General features: G+C 38.2%; 2 protein-coding genes across 9 annotated transcripts; one reads left to right on the plus strand and one right to left on the minus strand.

The window, feature by feature from the left end:
* Positions 1–1,083: 1,083 nt before the first annotated feature.
* skida1 (SKI/DACH domain containing 1) lies at positions 1,084–12,653 on the minus strand. 8 transcript variants are annotated; one of them, XM_043686591.1, is made up of 3 exons: positions 12,579–12,652; positions 11,895–11,993; positions 1,084–11,765 (listed from the first exon to the last, which is right to left on the minus strand). In XM_043686591.1, exon 3 carries the CDS (start codon positions 4,888–4,890, stop codon positions 2,368–2,370), a length of 2,523 nt encoding a protein of 840 aa, XP_043542526.1. In that variant the 5' UTR covers positions 4,891–11,765; positions 11,895–11,993; positions 12,579–12,652; the 3' UTR covers positions 1,084–2,367. The 8 variants fall into 8 exon arrangements, with proteins under 8 accessions (XP_043542526.1, XP_043542523.1, XP_043542524.1 ...); XM_043686588.1 differs by lacking the exon at positions 12,579–12,652 and adding an exon at positions 12,311–12,332; XM_043686589.1 differs by lacking the exon at positions 12,579–12,652 and adding an exon at positions 12,160–12,304.
* Positions 12,512–18,390, plus strand: LOC122548033 (protein AF-10-like). Its single transcript, XM_043686596.1, has 3 exons — positions 12,512–13,012; positions 16,888–16,967; positions 18,289–18,390. Exons 1-3 carry the CDS (start codon positions 12,868–12,870, stop codon positions 18,373–18,375), a joined length of 312 nt encoding a protein of 103 aa, XP_043542531.1. The 5' UTR covers positions 12,512–12,867; the 3' UTR covers positions 18,376–18,390.
* Positions 18,391–18,762: the final 372 nt, after the last annotated feature.

Here is an 18,762-nt window from a genome sequence, read left to right on the forward strand (position 1 = left end):
TTCCTTACAAACACAGAGGTACCCGCTTTCATTAAATTGTGGCTGCCTGGTGAATAATTACTGAATATTTAGGAATGTATCACAAAATGAAGTTGTTTTGCTGAAAGGAACAGTTGTAGCATGATTCTACCACGGTTAACTTTACAGTAATCCAAATGCTTTTTAATCAGTGTTTGACCAATGAGAACACCCTTTTAAAACCAAGACTCTTAGGATAAATCATTGCAATATAGACTGCTAATAAGTCACATATGTCAACAATGGCAAAGTGCTTTACAGTTAGCAGCACATTAACTTAAATAAGCAATGTGTCATGTGTTTTTGCTGGTTGAAAATTTCACCTATTTACGTACATGGATTAGAAATAAGATCACTGTGGATTGCAATAAGTTACAGTAAAAGCTTCTGTTTTACCCATTATACTAAAACGTTTTAAAAACATGCACACTAATGGAGTATGAGAAGTATAGAGGATAGTATTGAAAGCTGAAATTACCCACTGTCTGGCTGGAATATCGAGTGACCTTGGGAGATATAACAAGGGACTGTCTGTGGTGATAGGGGGATTCGGAGTGGTATCTACTGGCACTGCTAACAGCACCATTAGTTACTAGTGTACTTTTATTCTGCACATTCTGGTTCATCATTTATGCAACAATTCTGTAAATGTTTGAATGTGAGTCATGTGAGTGCATAAAAAGATGTATAGAAGATATTGACAACAAAATCAGCTTTCATTGTATGTCTGATCTTCACATGGTTGTTCTTTTTGTGATTCTCTTATACTGTCAAAGTTGGTAATGCATCCTGAAAAGTAAATGTATGAATACCAGCATGTTTTCTCTACAAATTTGCAGAGACCTGAACACTTGTCTAACATATTTTCTGTATCATTAATTTCGTTGTATTTCCTTTGATTCAGTTTTGCAAAGTTCACAACATTTTTATTTTAAACAACTATTCTTAATTTGCATATCTCTGAGCACTAAAACATTCTCATTGTGTGCAAAATATCTAATTACCATATTGTTTGCCAGTCCATGTAATTGTTATTTTTATATTAAAATACCTACTGAATTCAAGCAATGTGTAAATAATAACTTATTAGATTCTAGAAAAATTAATCAAATGTATTTCAGCTACATCTAAATTACTTACGATTATTTTCAAAGCAAGTCTAAATTATATAATACTAACAGTGCAAACACTCTAGACTTTATGGAGTAAGCAAACTCCTGACTACATTAATAAACAATATCTCACCCATTTCTTTGTAATGCAGTTTGCATTTTTTTGAGCTTCTGTCTTTTTGTGTAAATGTAAATCTGGATGACTGATTGTCAGTTGCAGCATTCCTGGTATGTTTGTTGAACCTATGCTACCTGCATCACAAGCAGAATGAGTTTAGTTTCTTGCTCTTGTGTAAAGTCTTCAAACTGGAAGTTACATGGTGAGCCATGTGCCTGTATTATTTATTCCTTGTTTTCAAATTAAATGCTAAAATGTAATGGTCATCAAAACTAAAAATCCTTGACTGTTGATTGATTCTGCTTTGTATTCATTCTCTAATCAGTTTTTTAATGCTTGTTTTATCTTAGTTACTTCTGTGTAAGTCTGTACGAAGTTAGATGAAACACTTATGATAGACAAGCACTACAGCTAGGGCTAATTTTGTAGCTATTCTCACAGTTCCAATAATGAACATTGAAAACAATTATTTTACATTTAAGAACTAAAGACAACAAAGCATTGAAATCAGTAACCTGCTTGCGCTTATCTATCTAAACATCAATGATATGGACTCTTTCAAGATAAAAGCATATTTTATATAGAATGACGGCCATATTGAGTCAGATGAAAGTACATTTTTTTTCTTTTTTAAGTTAAACACACATTCATAATTTGCCATGAATCCAATACAGTAATAATCAATCATTCAGGCAAAACATCAAGTCATTTGCGATTTAAAACTGTAGTGCATAAATTTAATGGCTCATTTCTAACATTTCACTATGTCGACTTCTGACGTACAGTGTGCAGTAACCTTGTGGAGGGACTGACTTATAATTCGAATATTGAAACAATGTTGATTAAATTGCTTGAAAACCACCGTTAAACAATCTCAAAGTGACATTAGTATTTCAGAAAGTGTAGTGTGGAATGCCTCGGTCAGTAGATAGCAGTGTTTGGTCAATTAAAAGAATAATCCACACGAAGGGGTTTATGTCTTTAAACAATATTCCAATATGAAAATTTGTTGTATGTCGAGACTTAATATCCGGTCATGGCTCATTACAAAGAAAACAGGAAAGTACTTTTTAATATAAATTTGCACAGACAGAAGCCTCCTTATCCAAAATATCTCTTTCATAAGTTAAATCGTCTGAATTTATGGCTAGGCGGGAGAGGTATTACAGCACCACCCATCTGCCATTTCCACACGGGATGGGCCTTCTGAGGTGCTTCGGGATCCTTAGTAGAGTTCAGTGAATACGCAGGGCACAAATCCCCATCGTTGCCAATAATTAGTGACGGTGGAGAGGGAAAATTTGCCATGAAATTAAATGGCCTTTTCACCGTGGATGCTACACCATTGGCTATGCGTTTACGTTTATTTGAACCAGCAAATTCTTCTAGTGTTCCTTCATGCACATCTGTTTTACCTGTAAGACGCGGATTCTCTGATTTCACAATTGTTTTTACTGACGAGTTTTGCAAAGTGTGCTGTTTCCCCAACACTAAAGTCCTGTAATTCCTTCTTATTCTTGCACCATTTCGGAATTCGCAGTCCTCTAATACTGGAATGTTTAAAGTGCGTTGAAGGTCTTCTCTTGGTCTGGAAGCGTTTTGGGAAGAGGTGGCCGTTTCAGTGCACACATGGCTTTCCTTTGCTTTTGTCGAAAAACAGTCTCGTATTTTATTTTCTCTTAAAGTGGCCTCTGCTCGCTTCGATACATTGCACGCATACTTGAGTTTCTTTCTAGGCTGTTGGGGCACATATTCATACTCTTCGTCACAGCTATTTTCTTCTAATTTTACTGTAATATTGTGCATAACTGCTTTCCCCATGTGTGCATTGTCGCTGTGGATGCGGACGGCGGGGCCCTGACTTCTGTCCGTGTTTACACTCTGGAAGGTTGAGGACAGTGCGATGAAATTGCCGGTATTCGGTTCTATCTCTGCATTTGCTGCTAATGAAGAATCATTGTCTGCAGGCTCGGAAACTATTGTCACCTTGTTTTCTTCTGCACAGTGTGCTATAGATGCTCCAAGGCATTTATTTGATTCTGTTAATGTTCTTTGTTGTGGAAACTCGGTGTTTCCCTTTGGGTTAGTAGGCGCAGGGCCCCCTTCTTTCGCACAGTTAATTGTCGATTCAGTCCTCTTTAGATAATGGGAAATTTCGGAATGCGGGAATGCAAACTCAGATATTCTATCATTGTTTATCTCGGCAAGGCAACTTCCATAGCCAGTTGAGCAGCATACGTTATGCGCCTTAATAGTCCAGTTCTGCTCGTTTCTCTTAACAATAGTCGCGGACTTTAAATTACAATGGGAAGTTCTTCCTTCCAGGAGATCGGTACTGGCTGTTTCATACACGACATTATTGCTTTTCGCTTGGAACTGGTAGTGGAAACTCGGCTGCGTTAAGACGAGAGGTTTGCTGCAGATGCTCGAGAAACTGGTGCGCCTGAATCGTATGCTTTGAACAGAAACTTGGCTGGAGACGGAGCTGGAATCAGATTCGGACGAAGTATCTTCGTCACTGGCCGAGCTCACGTCGGAAGAGTCAGACACCGAGTCGTCCTCTTCGTCGGAAGAAGCCGAGTTGCTGGAACTCGACAAACTTGACCCAAAGTCCGAGTCGTTATCTGCGCGACCCGAAAAAGAGCTCGACTCTGAATCGCTGCTGCAGCTTTCCTGCGAGGGCCCCTGGTTGCACTGCAGTCCGTTGGCAACGTGAAATGTATTCAGGCACTCGGAGTCTCCTTTCGCTTTGCAAGATTTAGGAGCAGCTGCCGCCAGCAAGACTCGCTTGGCGGTGCTTGAACTCCCTAAATGTTTTTGAGTGATTTCACACGAACTTTTGCGCCTGAAGTAATACGTCAAGCCGGTAGCGTTTGGAGACTTAGGGTAATAGGCGATGGCGGATTGGTAAAACACTGGATGCCTGCAAATCATGCTCCGAAATAAGGAGTGATTGGTGTGAAATGCTACACAGTTGCTCGATATTTCCGCAGTTTCGTAGTTTTGGGGGATTTTGCAATGTGATCGGATCATTTCAGTGTAACTGTGGCTGGTAAATTTACTGTAGAATTGAGGTAGATTGGAGGCCGGTAGCGAACTGCCGTCTCCTCGCAAAGCCCTGTTCATTCCAGCCAGAGGCTGGGGGTTTCCATTCAAAGTCAACCAAACTTTGTTCTCTTTCAAAATACTCGCGCAGCGATCAGTAGGGGTTTTCTCCTGGTTGAGTTCGGTTGATAACAATGTCCCGTTTATTTTTCTCCTCTTAGTCTTAAGAACCCGTTCAGTTTTGCACGAAGTGTACAGGGCTTCAACGTCCTCCCGTGAAATGAGAGTGCATTTAGCTGCATGAAAAGCAATAGAATTTATTGCCTTGAGTTTTCTTAATTCTTCCAAATCGCAATGATGTTTCTTCACGTTAAGATGGTCCATCCTTTTGTGCACTGTTGTCCTGGGTATGTTTTTCAGCAGATTTGTAAATACTTGGGAAAGCGCAAACATTTGTTTTCCCTTAATTATAAGATAGCCAAGTCTCACACCATCCACTTCTTCATAACCCGATTCCAAGTCTCCCATCTCGCTACCTGAATTTTGTCCCACATTCGCTGGACAAAAACATCGACTGCGGAATTCGACATTCCTCATGGCATCCTGTTTAAAAACACATATTATTACTGTTTCTGATTCAGCTGATCAAAAAAAAAACTTTGGGAGATATTCAATACATAACATGGTATATTTTCATTGTTTTTAAAAAAAGCGATATCACGTGTTCTTTATATGAAGCTTAATTTTCAAGTTATAGATGCGTATTGTTGTACCTGCACTCTTTAATTTTCCCAAATACTCATGGATGTACTGTACAAGACAGAATGGAAGGAGAGAGAGAAAAAATGCAGCTGCTATTCCCGCCGCTGCTTCTCCCACAAATAAGATGACAGAGTGAAGTGAGTTCGCCGGGAGACACCTTCATCAATTAATTCCCCTAAAGCCAGCTCTGATTGGATGTCACTGACAGGTGATGCAATAAAAATTGATATTCCACCCCCTCCCAAAAATCCCCCACTAATTAGCATACCCTTATACTCCCACCCTCTTGCTGAAGTAAATACAGTTAGTATGCAAATCTTTAATATACACACACCACCTCCCCCAACCCCCTCCCACATCCCATCGCCCACCCTCCCCTCCCCCGACAAAACATCATCCAAAAAAAGCGCTTTAGCAGCCGCAAGCTACCTGGTTTATTTTATACATTTATTTCTTCTGCCTTCCGATATCGCAGATATAATTGTATACAAAAGGAGCATGCGCTTTATAGTTTTACCCTCGACTTTCCACTTTTTTTAGGTCAGTGCTATAGATGCAAAATATTTGATGCGCACATTGTATTTATTTGAAGAAAGGCAACCTCACATACGCTTTCGGGGGCATTCTTTAAGTCAAAAAGTTCCAGTTATATTCCATGAGAAAGATATTAATAACATTTTGCATTTTAATATAAACTGCATTTTATCCTTAAGGAGAAAATTATCTTTCCATATTCAGCATAGAGTTTGTACTAAAGACAGCTCAAGATTGAATGTTGTTCTTAGACACATTGAATGTTTATTTATCCCATATTTGCTTTCAGCATTTATCAACACGTGTTTAACAATTTGTAAGGAATCAAACATCTACGTATTCAGTATAGAACAGAATTCCAAAGTACATAATCGCATATATAACATTTTCCTGTTAAAATGCTGTTTGCAGACTGAATTAGCAATCTTGCTTGGGCACAGCGTATGATATTAATGCTGGACGAGCGTCTACAACTAGGCTTATTTTCTCATTCTTCAAGACGTAAAAAACTGCGCCCATAGAATTAAGCCGATAACAGACAACCTGGTGTTAGCTGGAACTTTCTGATTGCCGTAGTCGAGAGGCATTGCAGAATATACGTATTAAAAATACTAATTTTAAATTCGCTTTACTTTTCCGAAGGAAGAAAATTGTACTTTTAAATGCACGCTAGCATTTCTTCTCACACACATACAAAGATCTCCATGTGATAAAAATGGTATTGCAACAGTCTCCTTTCACTGAATGAGACTAGTGAACTTCCTCGCAGTTCACACGGCAGATTAGCATATCATCTACATCAAGGATGTATAAACTTGGTATCATAACATGTATGTCTCACGTAACTAAACATATGATAATAAATTAAAGACAGATTACAAGTTTCTCCCCTCCACTGGTTGGAAACAGGCTGGGTGAATCACACGGACTTTATGTTTTTCATAGACATCCGTTTTCACAATGGCCACCTCGCTATCGGAGAAGCAGGTATCTGGAAACTGCCATGAAGACGTCCGCAACAACGTTAAACTTTACGTTTTACCATAATGAAGAAAAAGCAACTCAGAACAGTGATTGAATATCTTAATAACTTAATCTTTTTGAAGCTCTTCTGACCAGGCAGTTTAAGCATAAAGGCAGTCGATTACAAGCAGCGTGTAAAAATCTTGTACGGCATTTGAGCGCTTTGACTCGGTATATAGGAAACGTTATGCAAAACTACCACTACTATTCTCAAAGTGCAAAGCTGAATACTGCACATTATAGATCGCCATGGAAAGTCTACACAAACTTAGAAGCTATCTAACAGAAAGTCTGAAAAAATAGTGTGACCCAGTTTATATTAGACAGAACAGAAGCGTTATTTGCAGCGCAACAGTACTAAACTGCAGAAAGGGGCGATGGGTTAGTGAAGCGATGAAAGGAAGCTAGTTATTTCTACAATCAAACTTCATTTAATGGTCAATGCACTAGACAACGCATCATTGCCATTATTGCTGACGACAAGCAGATCTTTAATGCTTCTTTATTAGCCTTCCGCTTAAACGGTTCTTAGTTTGTATGAATTCTTAGGTTCACAGTATCATAAAATGTGTCAAAACAGAGAGTCAATCACAATAGTTGTGCCTCGTCCAAGTATAGGTCATCCTTACAGTTCGGCCTTCATCACCATAAACATATATTGATCATTCTTAAAGGAATTCTTGATTAGGATTTGCACGATGTGTTACAAGACTCAACAGAAAATGTAGAGGCAATCCTACGCACATATGGCTTTTGCCATTGTTTAATATTCTACACAGACAGTACAATGGAATAATCATCAAATCGCTTTAAATTTATGCTAGCTGATGTAATGTATAAAACTGGATTATGGGGACCATAAGGGCAAACGTGTAATGGCCGTCCATGTGGGGCACGCAAGGCATTTGGGGAACTCATGTATATGCTAAAATGATAACAACGAAGGCATATTTAATAATTTCTGTGTATAATTCATAAAATTACTAAACAATTACTGTCATTACTTGCATTTTATACGACCATTTTTTGCGGTTTAATTCTGTCATCAGTTTTTTTTTCATCATCAATATTTGACAGAAAATGACAGGTCGCTCTTGCACATCACTGAACGTCGTATATCCCAGGCTATTTAGGAACAAGGGGTTGAATCTGAAGAGAGGCTTTTCGAGGCCCTTCTATAAACACACGAGAGGCAGGTTGCCTCCGGATGGATTTATGTGGCGAGCTGTTTTTTGTCACTAGCTACCAACATACATCATAGAAGAGCAGGAGTAAAAATCCTTGAATATAAGGGATACACACCAATGTATTTATATTACCACACACAGGGGTTTTATGTATTTTTATCCAACGTCGAGATGTCTGAATTGATAACAGCGAGATAGCACAGCAAGGTGGCTGCCTGTCATTTTAATCAAATCTAAGACCATTGTAAATGATTTGATCCCAGCGACAGCAGCATCCTTCATAGAACAACAATGATTGTTCTAATTACAATAGTAGGTGATTCCCAGAGAAACATATGATTCCCCTTTTGATACATTAAACTTACAGTGCGAATAAATATAATTGGGAGTAGCAACATTAGATAATTTTGAGGCATGAATTTACTTTACTCAGATATCCTGCAACCCCAAACCCACTCTTACTAATTTTTTTTTGTCTGCACGTCGGGACAAAAGAGAAGTAGAAACTGCTTACATAAATAAAACTGACAAATGAGATAAATATTCCAGCAGCAGTGTAAATAATCAAACGTGATTTTCACTCACAAAATGGAATTTGGAAGTGTTTCATATTTATGCGATAAATACAGTTGCTCTGATTAAATAGATCTATTTCTAAACTACTACGGACAGTAGAGCGTCATAAGCTTATTTTATACTCCAACTCTCATCTGTGTTTGGATGAAATAATTTATTAATAGCTTGGATCTGACTTGTCAACAAATCCTATTTATCAATTTTACCCCGAAATAAATAAAAGCATCGTAGCCTGTTTAAGTTCGTATAATGTAATGGTTATTTTTTTCATCAGAGGCCTCAATCTTTTACTTACTCTCCATGAGCAGAAAGAGGCACAACTCACACACTTGCAGAATGACTTCTTGCTTCCCTCCTTAGTCAAAAAAAATATTAATCAAAACAAGCATGTTACAACCATGAAATCAGCTGTATCATTGAAAGCTGTACTTAAGAAAGTACGATATTTAGCATATACTACAGTTTACAAGATTAGACAATCACAATTTATAACATTGATAAGATGGAAAAGCGAACATTTTAATTATACAGTTTAGCGAAGTAAGGAGACTTCTTTATCTCTGGGCAAAAAGTCCCGACTAATAATCAAATCAGAACAATCTGTAAATTCACAATTAATAGTAAAGAACATTTTAATATTGCATAGAATACAGAGAACATTTGTGGGTTAGTACATGAGAACTATTCAAACTGTATGGCACCAACATGCAGGTTAATATTGTATATTTTTTCCCAGAGACATCTAAGTTTTCACCAATCCTGTTTACTTAAAAAGTATTGTAAGAGGGTCGGCTGGAATGGCATATTGTTACAAAAACAACTTGTCTTACTGCGTGTGATGCTGCATCACTCTGTGATAAAATATAAACACTGTGAAAAGTGACACTTTATAAATGTATCAGTTGCCCCGAATATTTACATATTGCTTTGTTTTTCTGCGAATTCATCAGGAATTTAGCAGTTTTTTGTTACCACTTTATCAGTGAAAACCTGCCAAAAAGTAATTTTTAGTTAGTTGAAAACTAAATGGCAACTGTGATTTCAATGGTCCAGGATGGATTTCCAACAGGAATTTATTCTATTTTACTTGCATATAGACTGTATGCCAATTGTCTACTGACCCATAATCAAAATGTGTTGACCTTTCTACCCCTCTCCTGCCCCCTGACCTATCCCGAACTCAATGCAGCCTTTCTAAATTTGCAAAGCATTGAACATGCAAAGGGGGGCTGGGGAGGCTTTGTTCTCGACAGACCATAAGAGTGTGCATTCTGCTAAAAAGAAAGGACGCCCTTTCTTACTGATAATAGTTAAGCAAGAAAAGCAGCTAAAGAGGGACTATATTCCTCCCTTGCAAGTATCAATATTCAAGTAATAGGCAGCAAGAGAAATAAAGTAGAAATTTAGACTTTTCTGGTAAACCAAGCGATCATAATAAAAATAAAACAAGATCATGGTTTAGCTTGACTCAAATTTGAATGTAGTATAAATCGGTTAAATTACATAAGAAATAGCTCTAGTCACTTGGTCAGAAGTAGATAATATCATAAATAGTAAATCTGGTGAGGATTCAACATGTTCTCTGTTGTCTATTTAAAAACTGAAATGTTTCTTTAGAAACCTGCATTCACCAATCAAGTTAGGGGATGCAAGTACTTCAATGGATTGAAATAGTTTTTAACTAACAATGCGATGTTGCCGTACATGAACTGAAAAATGTTTTATAAAACTTACAAGTAGTTTTGCTATGCAATTTTGCTATGCTAACAGATGAAAACAATGACTGAAATTATATTTCTATTTGTAGTATTGCAAAAGCGTAGCTTGTTATCATTGAAAATCCTAATCAGGTTATAAAATTCAAACGTAATTGCATTTTTAAAAGACGCAATTTGGAGTACAATTACCTTGTGGTTGTGCAATAACCAGCAATTACAAAAACAAAGTTGTTGATTATGATTAAAACAAATTTCAACCTTATTTCTAAATCTGCCATGTGCTTATGGAGATGCAGATTTGGAATTAAAATATGAAATTATTTCCACTTTGAGTAAATTGTGGGAAAGCAGTGCAAACCATTTCCGTAGTTTCAGAGAGTATTTACTGGTAAGTATAGTTTGTTTTTTCCGGGTTGAATTCACAATTCCATACAGATTTAAACTTTGCCCAGGGTTTTTAATGCAGATTGCTGAAAGTGTCTTCTAAGAAACAGAAACAAGACAACATGTTGGCAACAAGATTACTGGGACTTGTGGGCAGACCCTTGGTGATTTCGTTTTCATTACTAATGCTTAAAACGCGTTTATTTAAATCAAATAAACACAACTGCATTGCTCAAAGCAACATGAGAAAAAGTAAATTTGGAGGAAAATAATTTATTTTCTGGGCTCTTATTGGAGTTGTAGGCCACTTCCTTTGAAAGTTCGACATTCAATTCGACTGGCAGCAGCAGAATTAGGATGGACTAGAGGGTCGTAACGTAACCGATTCAGAAGGCGGGGGTCTACATACTGCAACAACGTGCTCGGCAAGGCAGTCCTTAATGAAACAACAAGATTAAGAAAATATATGGTGTATTAAACACAGGTTGCTTATTTATAGCTATCGTTGAAGAGCTTCTGAGATCTAATATGCACGGAAACACTTTTGTCGATTTTAAAGCGCAGAAGGTAAGCCATTTCCAAACATGCCGTTGTTGGGTTCGAGGGCAGCAAGGCAGAAACAAAGGGAATTCATTCTCGATCTCGAAAATCAGTTATACATTTACAATCCAAAGTGGCGAAAAATGTTGTATGCAGAAAATCTCTAGATTAAAGATACATTTCATTTTCGATGTTTTCAATCAGAATAACATTAAAAGCACAACATGTCCAAGCGCCGGACAAAGCATAACCCAGAGGTATTTTTTCCACAGAAATAGGTTGGTTTTCGTGAAATCACCGCTTTAAAGCGTCGCGGTATTCCCTTTTAGTCTCTTTTTAAAAGTATGTATATATAATAAGTAATATTCTCAGCAAAGATTTTATGGCGACAAACAAAATGTATACAAAGGATTACCAGGTTTGCAAATCCTAGTGCATATGTGTTTTGCTGCCTTCATGCACATAAACTCACAGAAGAAATTTGCAAAATTACATGTAATGCAAACCTCAATATTTTAATCATGGTGACATGTAAGTAGGATTAAGGCAAAGCAGTTGACTAGACATGTACTTTAATGCAAAGATTACCGGAGAAGTACCGGGATAAAGATATAATTTTCAGTCAATATATTTTGTAACACCATGTTTGCAATCAGTAGTCCCTAGGACGCAATTCAGCGAGGAATTCCAATGTCCGTTTTTCTTTCCAGTTTAGCATTCTTGCCCATGTATTTAAGGCATTTTGAATCTAAAGCAAAATCAAAATTTATAAAAAATATATCACATTAGATTGATAGTTCTGTACTTTGGCTCTCTTTTTAAAGCTGGCAAATGAGACTAGCTTGCAGCGAGCTTTTTGCAGATTTAATGAACCTACCGTGAACAGAGTGATTACTTCAAAATGAGTAAGTTTTAAAAAAAATAGTCTTTATGCTGTTTCCCCGGGATTCTTAAAGTTTAAAAGTTGTAGCAGATCCTTTATAGATAAATATATGGAGAAAAAAAACAAAAGGTAAATTAAACTACTTGTAACTGTCCAAATCTCCCCCCACCCTCCCCCTTGCTGCGCTCTGCAACTTAAATGTTGGGATCTGCAACTACTTAGTCTGATTCACGTGGGGAAGATGGGTTGAGCGAGTCACCTTTAACCTCCGCTCGTTCCGGCTTTGGCTCATTTCTATACCCACAATACCCATTTAGACCATCAATGCAAGCACGAGGAGGAGGAAGAAAGGTTTTTTTAAAAAAAAGCAACAGCACAACCGGAAGCTGAAATTCCCATCATTTTCTTACCTCCCCATTCCCCTCCTACCCCCCCGCCCGGAAGAAAGGAAGACCCGAGGTATCCGGAATGGTCGATAGAACGCCGGTTCGAAATACAAGCAGCCCATTGGCTGGTGAGCTATCAATCATGTTTCCCCCACACCACCCACCGCCACCACCCGCACGCAACAATCTCCCTCTTGCAGTGGCTGCAGGCTCGCGCAGTTTCCGTTAACAGTGTCGGTTGTGCGTGAACATTCTCGCGCATGCCTATGCCCCCTCTGCTTCCCACACACACGTTTGAATCTCAGTTGCCCCCGCGTGGGTCGTCAGTGCGCCTGCTCGAGTTGTCGGTCAAGCCTGAGCTCAGGCGATTGGGAGCGAGTGTTCCCCTCTCCCCTCCCCCACGCCCTCCACTTTCCGCGTCACCATGGCTCTACAGCAATGTGGGACGTGAATTTAAAAACAAGGGTGTGCATTCTCTCACCCACCCCCGCCCCCCAGCCCCTTGTTACTACCACCACCACCGTCCCTCTTCTGTTTTTCTTTCCCCTGTCTTTTTTTTCTCTTTTCTCTTCTCCTCGTAGATGGTTTCAAGTGGACTTCCGGCTGACTTTTCAAATATGAAGGAGATGATTGGCGGCTGTTGCGTTTGCTCAGACGAGAGAGGCTGGGCTGAAAACCCCCTCGTTTACTGTGACGGACACGGTTGTAATGTTGCCGTTCATCAAGGTAAAAACAGAAATTTTAAAGCAGAAGCAGCAGTGTAAAGAAACATCCCTGTCTGGGCGCTGAGGCCTTGGCCTCGGTCTTGCTCTCACTTTCTTCTTGAACTCTACATCAGTTTTAGGCCTAGCAAGGTTTGAGTATTAGTTATTCATTTAGAAAGTTTACGCGTTGTCGTGTGTGATTTACTAAAAATTGTTTGAAGTGGAGAGTCGTTGTTTTCTCTTGTTCAATTAATATAAAGTCCCATTTGAAAAGAGCAAATGTGAAACCTAGGAAGGCGTGCAATTAATCGGAATTATGTAATAGGAGAGTAATTGGTTTATGTTGCTATAAATGTGTTCACGTATGTCTGCATGTGACTATTCGTTTGTGTGTACACGTCTGTGCAAGTTATGTAATTGAATGATCGCCCAGGCAAAACCGCTTACTCACGTTTCTATCTAGATTTGTCTGTATATGTTTGTATGTTGATCTGCATGCAATTTTAGCGAACTGTCTGTGCCTACACAGGTATGTGATTGGGTGTGTTTTTGTCTTTGTATGTCTTGTACTGTATGATCAAATGTACTGGTGTCCATGGGAATGAGAGTTCTTGTCTGCTTAAATATGTTCTCATGCATGTATAATGTGACTGACTGTGTATGTCTACAGTTACATGCTGTCTCATCCATCATGGGCCTATATGTCTGTTTTTAACAAATATTCACATGTGTATATATGTCAACAGATGTGACAGCTATTATGTAGCTGTTTGTATAAATCTATATGCTTGTGAAGAGTTTAGGTGCATATTTGCATTTATGTTTGTGCATCCAAGCGAATGCCTACATGGTATGTGCTATGGCATGGATCAGTTGAATAGTCAAGGTATTCTTCTTGGGATGAGGGAATCTAAAACTAGACGGTATAGGTTTAAGGTGAAAATGGAAACATATAAAAAAGACCTGAGGGATACCTTCTTCCACAGAGGGTGGTACGCATATAGAATGAGCTGTCAGAGGCAGTGGTGGAGATGGATACAATTACAACATTTAAAAGGCATCTGAATGGATATATGAATAGCAAGGGTTCAGAGAGATATGGGCCAAATGCAAGCAAATGGGACTAGGTTAGATTGGGATGTCTGGTCAGTGTGGGGGAGTTGGACCAAAGAGTCTGTTTCTGTGTTGTATGAATCTATATCTATAAACATATGATGTGTGCTATATGTGTGTTTTCATTGATTCACCTATGTTTGTGCACATACATCAAATATAGACATGCTTTTCCAGCAAAATGCATGGATGCCTGCAGATACTATATTCACGTGTACGAGCATAGATGATTTACAGTGCTTGTCTTCACAGATGTTTGCACAAGTTTACACTGTTTTGTCATATTTATAATTTGCGTGTGTATATATGCATTAACCTATGAAAAACTGCATGTGTACTTGAGCTTATAATATAATTCATACACATAAGTATGCATCTGTATGTACAGCATTTGTCAATGTTCATGTTTTACTTGCATGCACTATGCCATGTGTAAATACTTTTACTTTAAAATAATGTTACTGTGAAATGGCTTAGACTTTTTTTTGTTCATCCATTGTGATTTGGGCAGCACTGGCTAAATCAGCATTCTTTGTTTCAATAATTCCCGTTCAGAAAGTGATAGTGAGCAGTTTTCGTGAACGACTAATCCTTGTGTGTAGTTATATCCACAATACTGTTGGGAAAGGAATTTCAGGATTTTGATCTGGTGACAGTGAAGGAATGGCAATACAGTTTTAGGCATCAAATGTATTCAAGTTGATGTCTGTTTGTCATTTGTAGATATGCCTTTGCATATTTATTTGAATGCACCTGTTTGAATCTGTGCATGGGTGTGAAATGGGTTGATGTGCAATTATATACATGCAAGTATATAATCTGTGCAGAGATGCATGTGTTTATGCATTTGGTGTGCACTTGGGTATTTTTGTCTCTGGACTGCTGAATCAAAATGCGTATGCTCGTTTATGTTTTTACACTTAGATTTGTTTTTATGTGCACTATTTGCACATTTGCATGCATGTGATTCTTGTTGGTTTGTGTGCGCATCTGCGTGGACATGTACGAGTGCCCTTTTTTTGCTTATTTTGTGCATACACATAAATACATAAAAATCTTGTTGCCTTTACATGCATGTGGGTACCGTTACCTGTCCCCACATGCATGTACAGATAAAGTGCAAGTAGACATTAACCTGAGATCCACAGTAATTTGTTTAAACGTGCAAATATGTGTTGTGTATTTGTATTTTGTGTGATAATGCATCTGTGTACTAGTAGAATTTGTGGTTTGGCTCACTGTTTATTCCTGTCAGTGTCATCAGTAAAGGAAGATGTGTGCCTCATGGGACTGGGGTTGTCTCAAATTTGGCAGCAATGGTCTATAACTTAGACCACAGTAAATACAACATCATTGCCTTCTGTCACTTGGTGCTGAAAAGTTTTTTTTTCATCTTTCTCACAAATTGATGCAAATAATTGGAGCATTTTTATATTTTCTGCCCATCAAGCAAAGGTATATAAATAAATGTATCTCCAAAGCTTGAAACCTCAGGAAAGGCAATATTATTTCCCTCCCATGAGTGTTGACCATTTAGAAGGTTCACATAACATAACTTACAGGCTATTTGGTTCCAAAATTCAGTAGTATGGCTTCTGTAAAATGAGGAAATTATTTTGTAGTACATGTTGAGAAGTGCTTTGAGAGGATGATTTTAAAGCCAATTAAAGCTACACAGGCACGTGCTCAACTTTGCAATGGTTTCCCCTTGTGCTCTTCTAAATGCAAAATACAAGTTATAAAAATGTTTTTGTTCTTCTGTACAAATGTTTAAAATGTATCTCATTTTTAAAAAATGATCTATTCCATTTTGTTTAAATTGGTGGAGGCTGGGGGATAAACATTGCATCGTTGGTTATTTTAAATGCTGCTGATGCACATGATAGATCCTCAGGGTGAGAAAAGAAAGATATAAAAGGGTTCTAAGGGGCAACCTTTTCCTGCTGAGGGCAGAGTATGTATGGAATGAGCTGCTAGAGGAAATGGTGAAGGCTGGTACAAATACAGCATTTAAAAGACATCTGGATGGGTATATCAATAGGAAGGGTTTAGAGGGATATGGGCCAGATGCTGGCAAATGGGACTAGATTAAGGAAGAATATCTGGGCGGCATGGATGAGTTGGACCTAAGGGTCTGTTTCCGTGCTGTATATCTCGATGACTCCATGACACTAGTACGATCTTTAACTAACGTCGTCTGTGTTGTGGTTTAAAAAAAAAGATCAAATCCAAGATTAAGTAAAAACATTACTGGAGATATTGAAGGCTGAAAGGAAGAGATTGAAATTAAAGTGCGTACTCAAAAGTAAAATTATATTATCAATCTCGATGTTTTGAAAATCTTTTCTAGAAAGTAATTTTTACTTCGCATTTTCTGAAAATATGACAACTAGTTTCTGTAATTTGATTAATTACAGGCAACTTGACACTTAGGATTTTGATTTAATACCAATTGAGACATGAGATTTCTAGTTTGAAAATGACACGCGAAGTATTGTCTACTCTTGTATGGCAAATTGAATTTTTATAAATCAGTTTTGAACCTCGTTTCCGCGAGGTATATAGTATGTCTGTATTACATATATTCTCATACAGTCTTTCCACTATTTACGTGTATTTCTGGCATCTGTAGAAGGTGTTTTTTTTCAACAGGCTACTAAAGATACGCCAATATTTTTCAAGTAAAAAAAATACTGTTTAATCTGCCGCTTGATTACTGTACGCTATCTGTTTACCTTAAGATTGTCAGAGATCGATTGTTTTTTTCTCTCCTTACTATTGCAGCATGTTATGGCATTGTGCAAGTACCCACCGGACCGTGGTTTTGTAGAAAATGTGAATCGCAGGAGAGAGCCGCTCGAGTGGTGAGTCCATGACCGTCTGATATTGCCTTTAGGTTGTAAGAGTTGTATCTCTGATTTAACTGCATCTCCGAACTGCTGCTGACCAACACTAGCAACGACGTGAGAACCTGATATTACCTTTTTAAGTTCCAAAGTAAATGTTTGCAATACATTTCGTAACCGTAGTTTGTGGAAATTTGGTTGAATGGAAATTCTTCGCTCGGAGAAGATGCATGGTGGTATTATGCTTTGAAATGAACTGTGCTGTAATGTTTTGTAGCTGCATAATGTCGACTGAACAGCCCTGCACTCAGGGATTCAAAACTTATGCCACAGATTGTAAAAAGGCTGAGATAAAATGACCACTGGCATAACAACAAAGATGTAGGGACTGCTAGCTGTGATTTGTTCTCTTCCCTTCCCCCTAGATTATGGCTCACGTGCTGACTTTGCAGAGAATGTGATTTTTTTTATATAATTCCCCAGTCGCCTGGTGTCGATTGGTGGAGCAATCACGTCGGGAGCACAGGACCGTCATCATTGCGTGCTTTCAGTACATGATCAGCGGCCTCCCCAAGTGACGAAAATAAAATATGCGGAAGACTGTGAAGTGCTGCTATTTGCAGTATGTAGGGTAGCGCTTCAACGACATTGATTTAGCAGACCTACAAGAGGGAGTTGTTTTTCAAAACCAAAGGATCGCCCTTTCAGTATGTTTTCTGGGGTGGAAGTTCACATGCGCTCATTCTATTTCAGTGTTGACTTAATAATGACTTCAAATTTTCAGGCGTGGGATTCGAAGGGAAAAGCGATTTTTAAATGTATTTTTGGTTGGTCTAATTTTTATTGCTCCGAAGTTGTAGTAATTTGAAATTTTTTTTGCGTCTTCATGCGAACGGCTTCGCTTGAAGGTTGTTTTTGTCGGGACGGCGACATTTAATTTTGGTATTGATGTGTTAGATTTTCTTAGATAACAAAGTAATTAACGTTTTAGTTAAGTTGTGTTGGTGTTAGAGGTATTTGCGTGTGCTTCACAAGCTAAATGCACAAATTGTTAATTTCGGAGTAGAAAGGGTAGAGCTAGTGACATTTTCAGCACAGTTGGGGGTGAAATAAGTGGAGCATGCTAATTTACTACGCTATGCATACAGAGCGAGGTCTTATTGAAGTATACGAGGTTGGGCGTTTGAATCGAAACCGATTTCAATAAATGACAGATACTAGGTGACTTAATTGATTGAGATTAATTCTAGCGACAGTACAGCTTGACAGCGAACGCCAGTAGTTTACATGTGGTATAGAATAGAGTCCTTGTTTATTTTTGTACCTTTCTTTTTCCAAGAAATGTGAACTTTGTCCTCATAAGGATGGCGCTCTCAAGAGGACCGACAACGGAGGTAAGTTGCTTTGTTTTAACAGACTAAGTTGACTTGTGTTTACGACATTTTTACATATGTGTAGATATTACAAATGGCATGTTTAGTGATGGTTGTATGACCACTATATCATAAGACGCAGAAGTAGGCCATTCGGCCCATCGAGTTTGCTTTTATTCATTCATGGGATGTAGGCGGCGTTGACTGGCCAGCATTTATTACCGTCCCCAGTTACCCTTGAAAAGGTGGTCGTGCTCTGCTTGTGGTTATTCCGTTAAAACTGAAAAAAAAACCTAACTATCTCAATAGGCATAACGGATTTTAGTTGGGATCAAATGCTACTTTAGTAAAGTCCAAAAGGTTTGGTCTGATTTATTACCTTGGAGTTTTTAGATTCGCATATTTTCTGAAATGATTTGCAATCAGGTTCAAAGTCATGA

This window comes from Chiloscyllium plagiosum, unplaced genomic scaffold (assembly GCF_004010195.1).
Source record: "Chiloscyllium plagiosum isolate BGI_BamShark_2017 unplaced genomic scaffold, ASM401019v2 scaf_608, whole genome shotgun sequence".
In the NCBI taxonomy this organism is placed as follows: Eukaryota; Metazoa; Chordata; class Chondrichthyes; order Orectolobiformes; family Hemiscylliidae; genus Chiloscyllium; species Chiloscyllium plagiosum.

Bases quoted from the DNA above. Each gene is read 5' to 3' on its own strand.
- skida1 (XM_043686594.1), bottom strand. From the start codon at position 4,890: ATGAGGAATGTCGAATTCCGCAGTCGATGTTTTTGTCCAGCGAATGTG.
- LOC122548033 (XM_043686596.1), top strand. From the start codon at position 12,868: ATGGTTTCAAGTGGACTTCCGGCTGACTTTTCAAATATGAAGGAGATG. The intron at 13,013-16,887 runs GTAAAAACAGAA...TTACTATTGCAG, and splicing joins TAATGTTGCCGTTCATCAAG to CATGTTATGGCATTGTGCAA. The intron at 16,968-18,288 runs GTGAGTCCATGA...TCTTTTTCCAAG, and splicing joins AGGAGAGAGCCGCTCGAGTG to AAATGTGAACTTTGTCCTCA.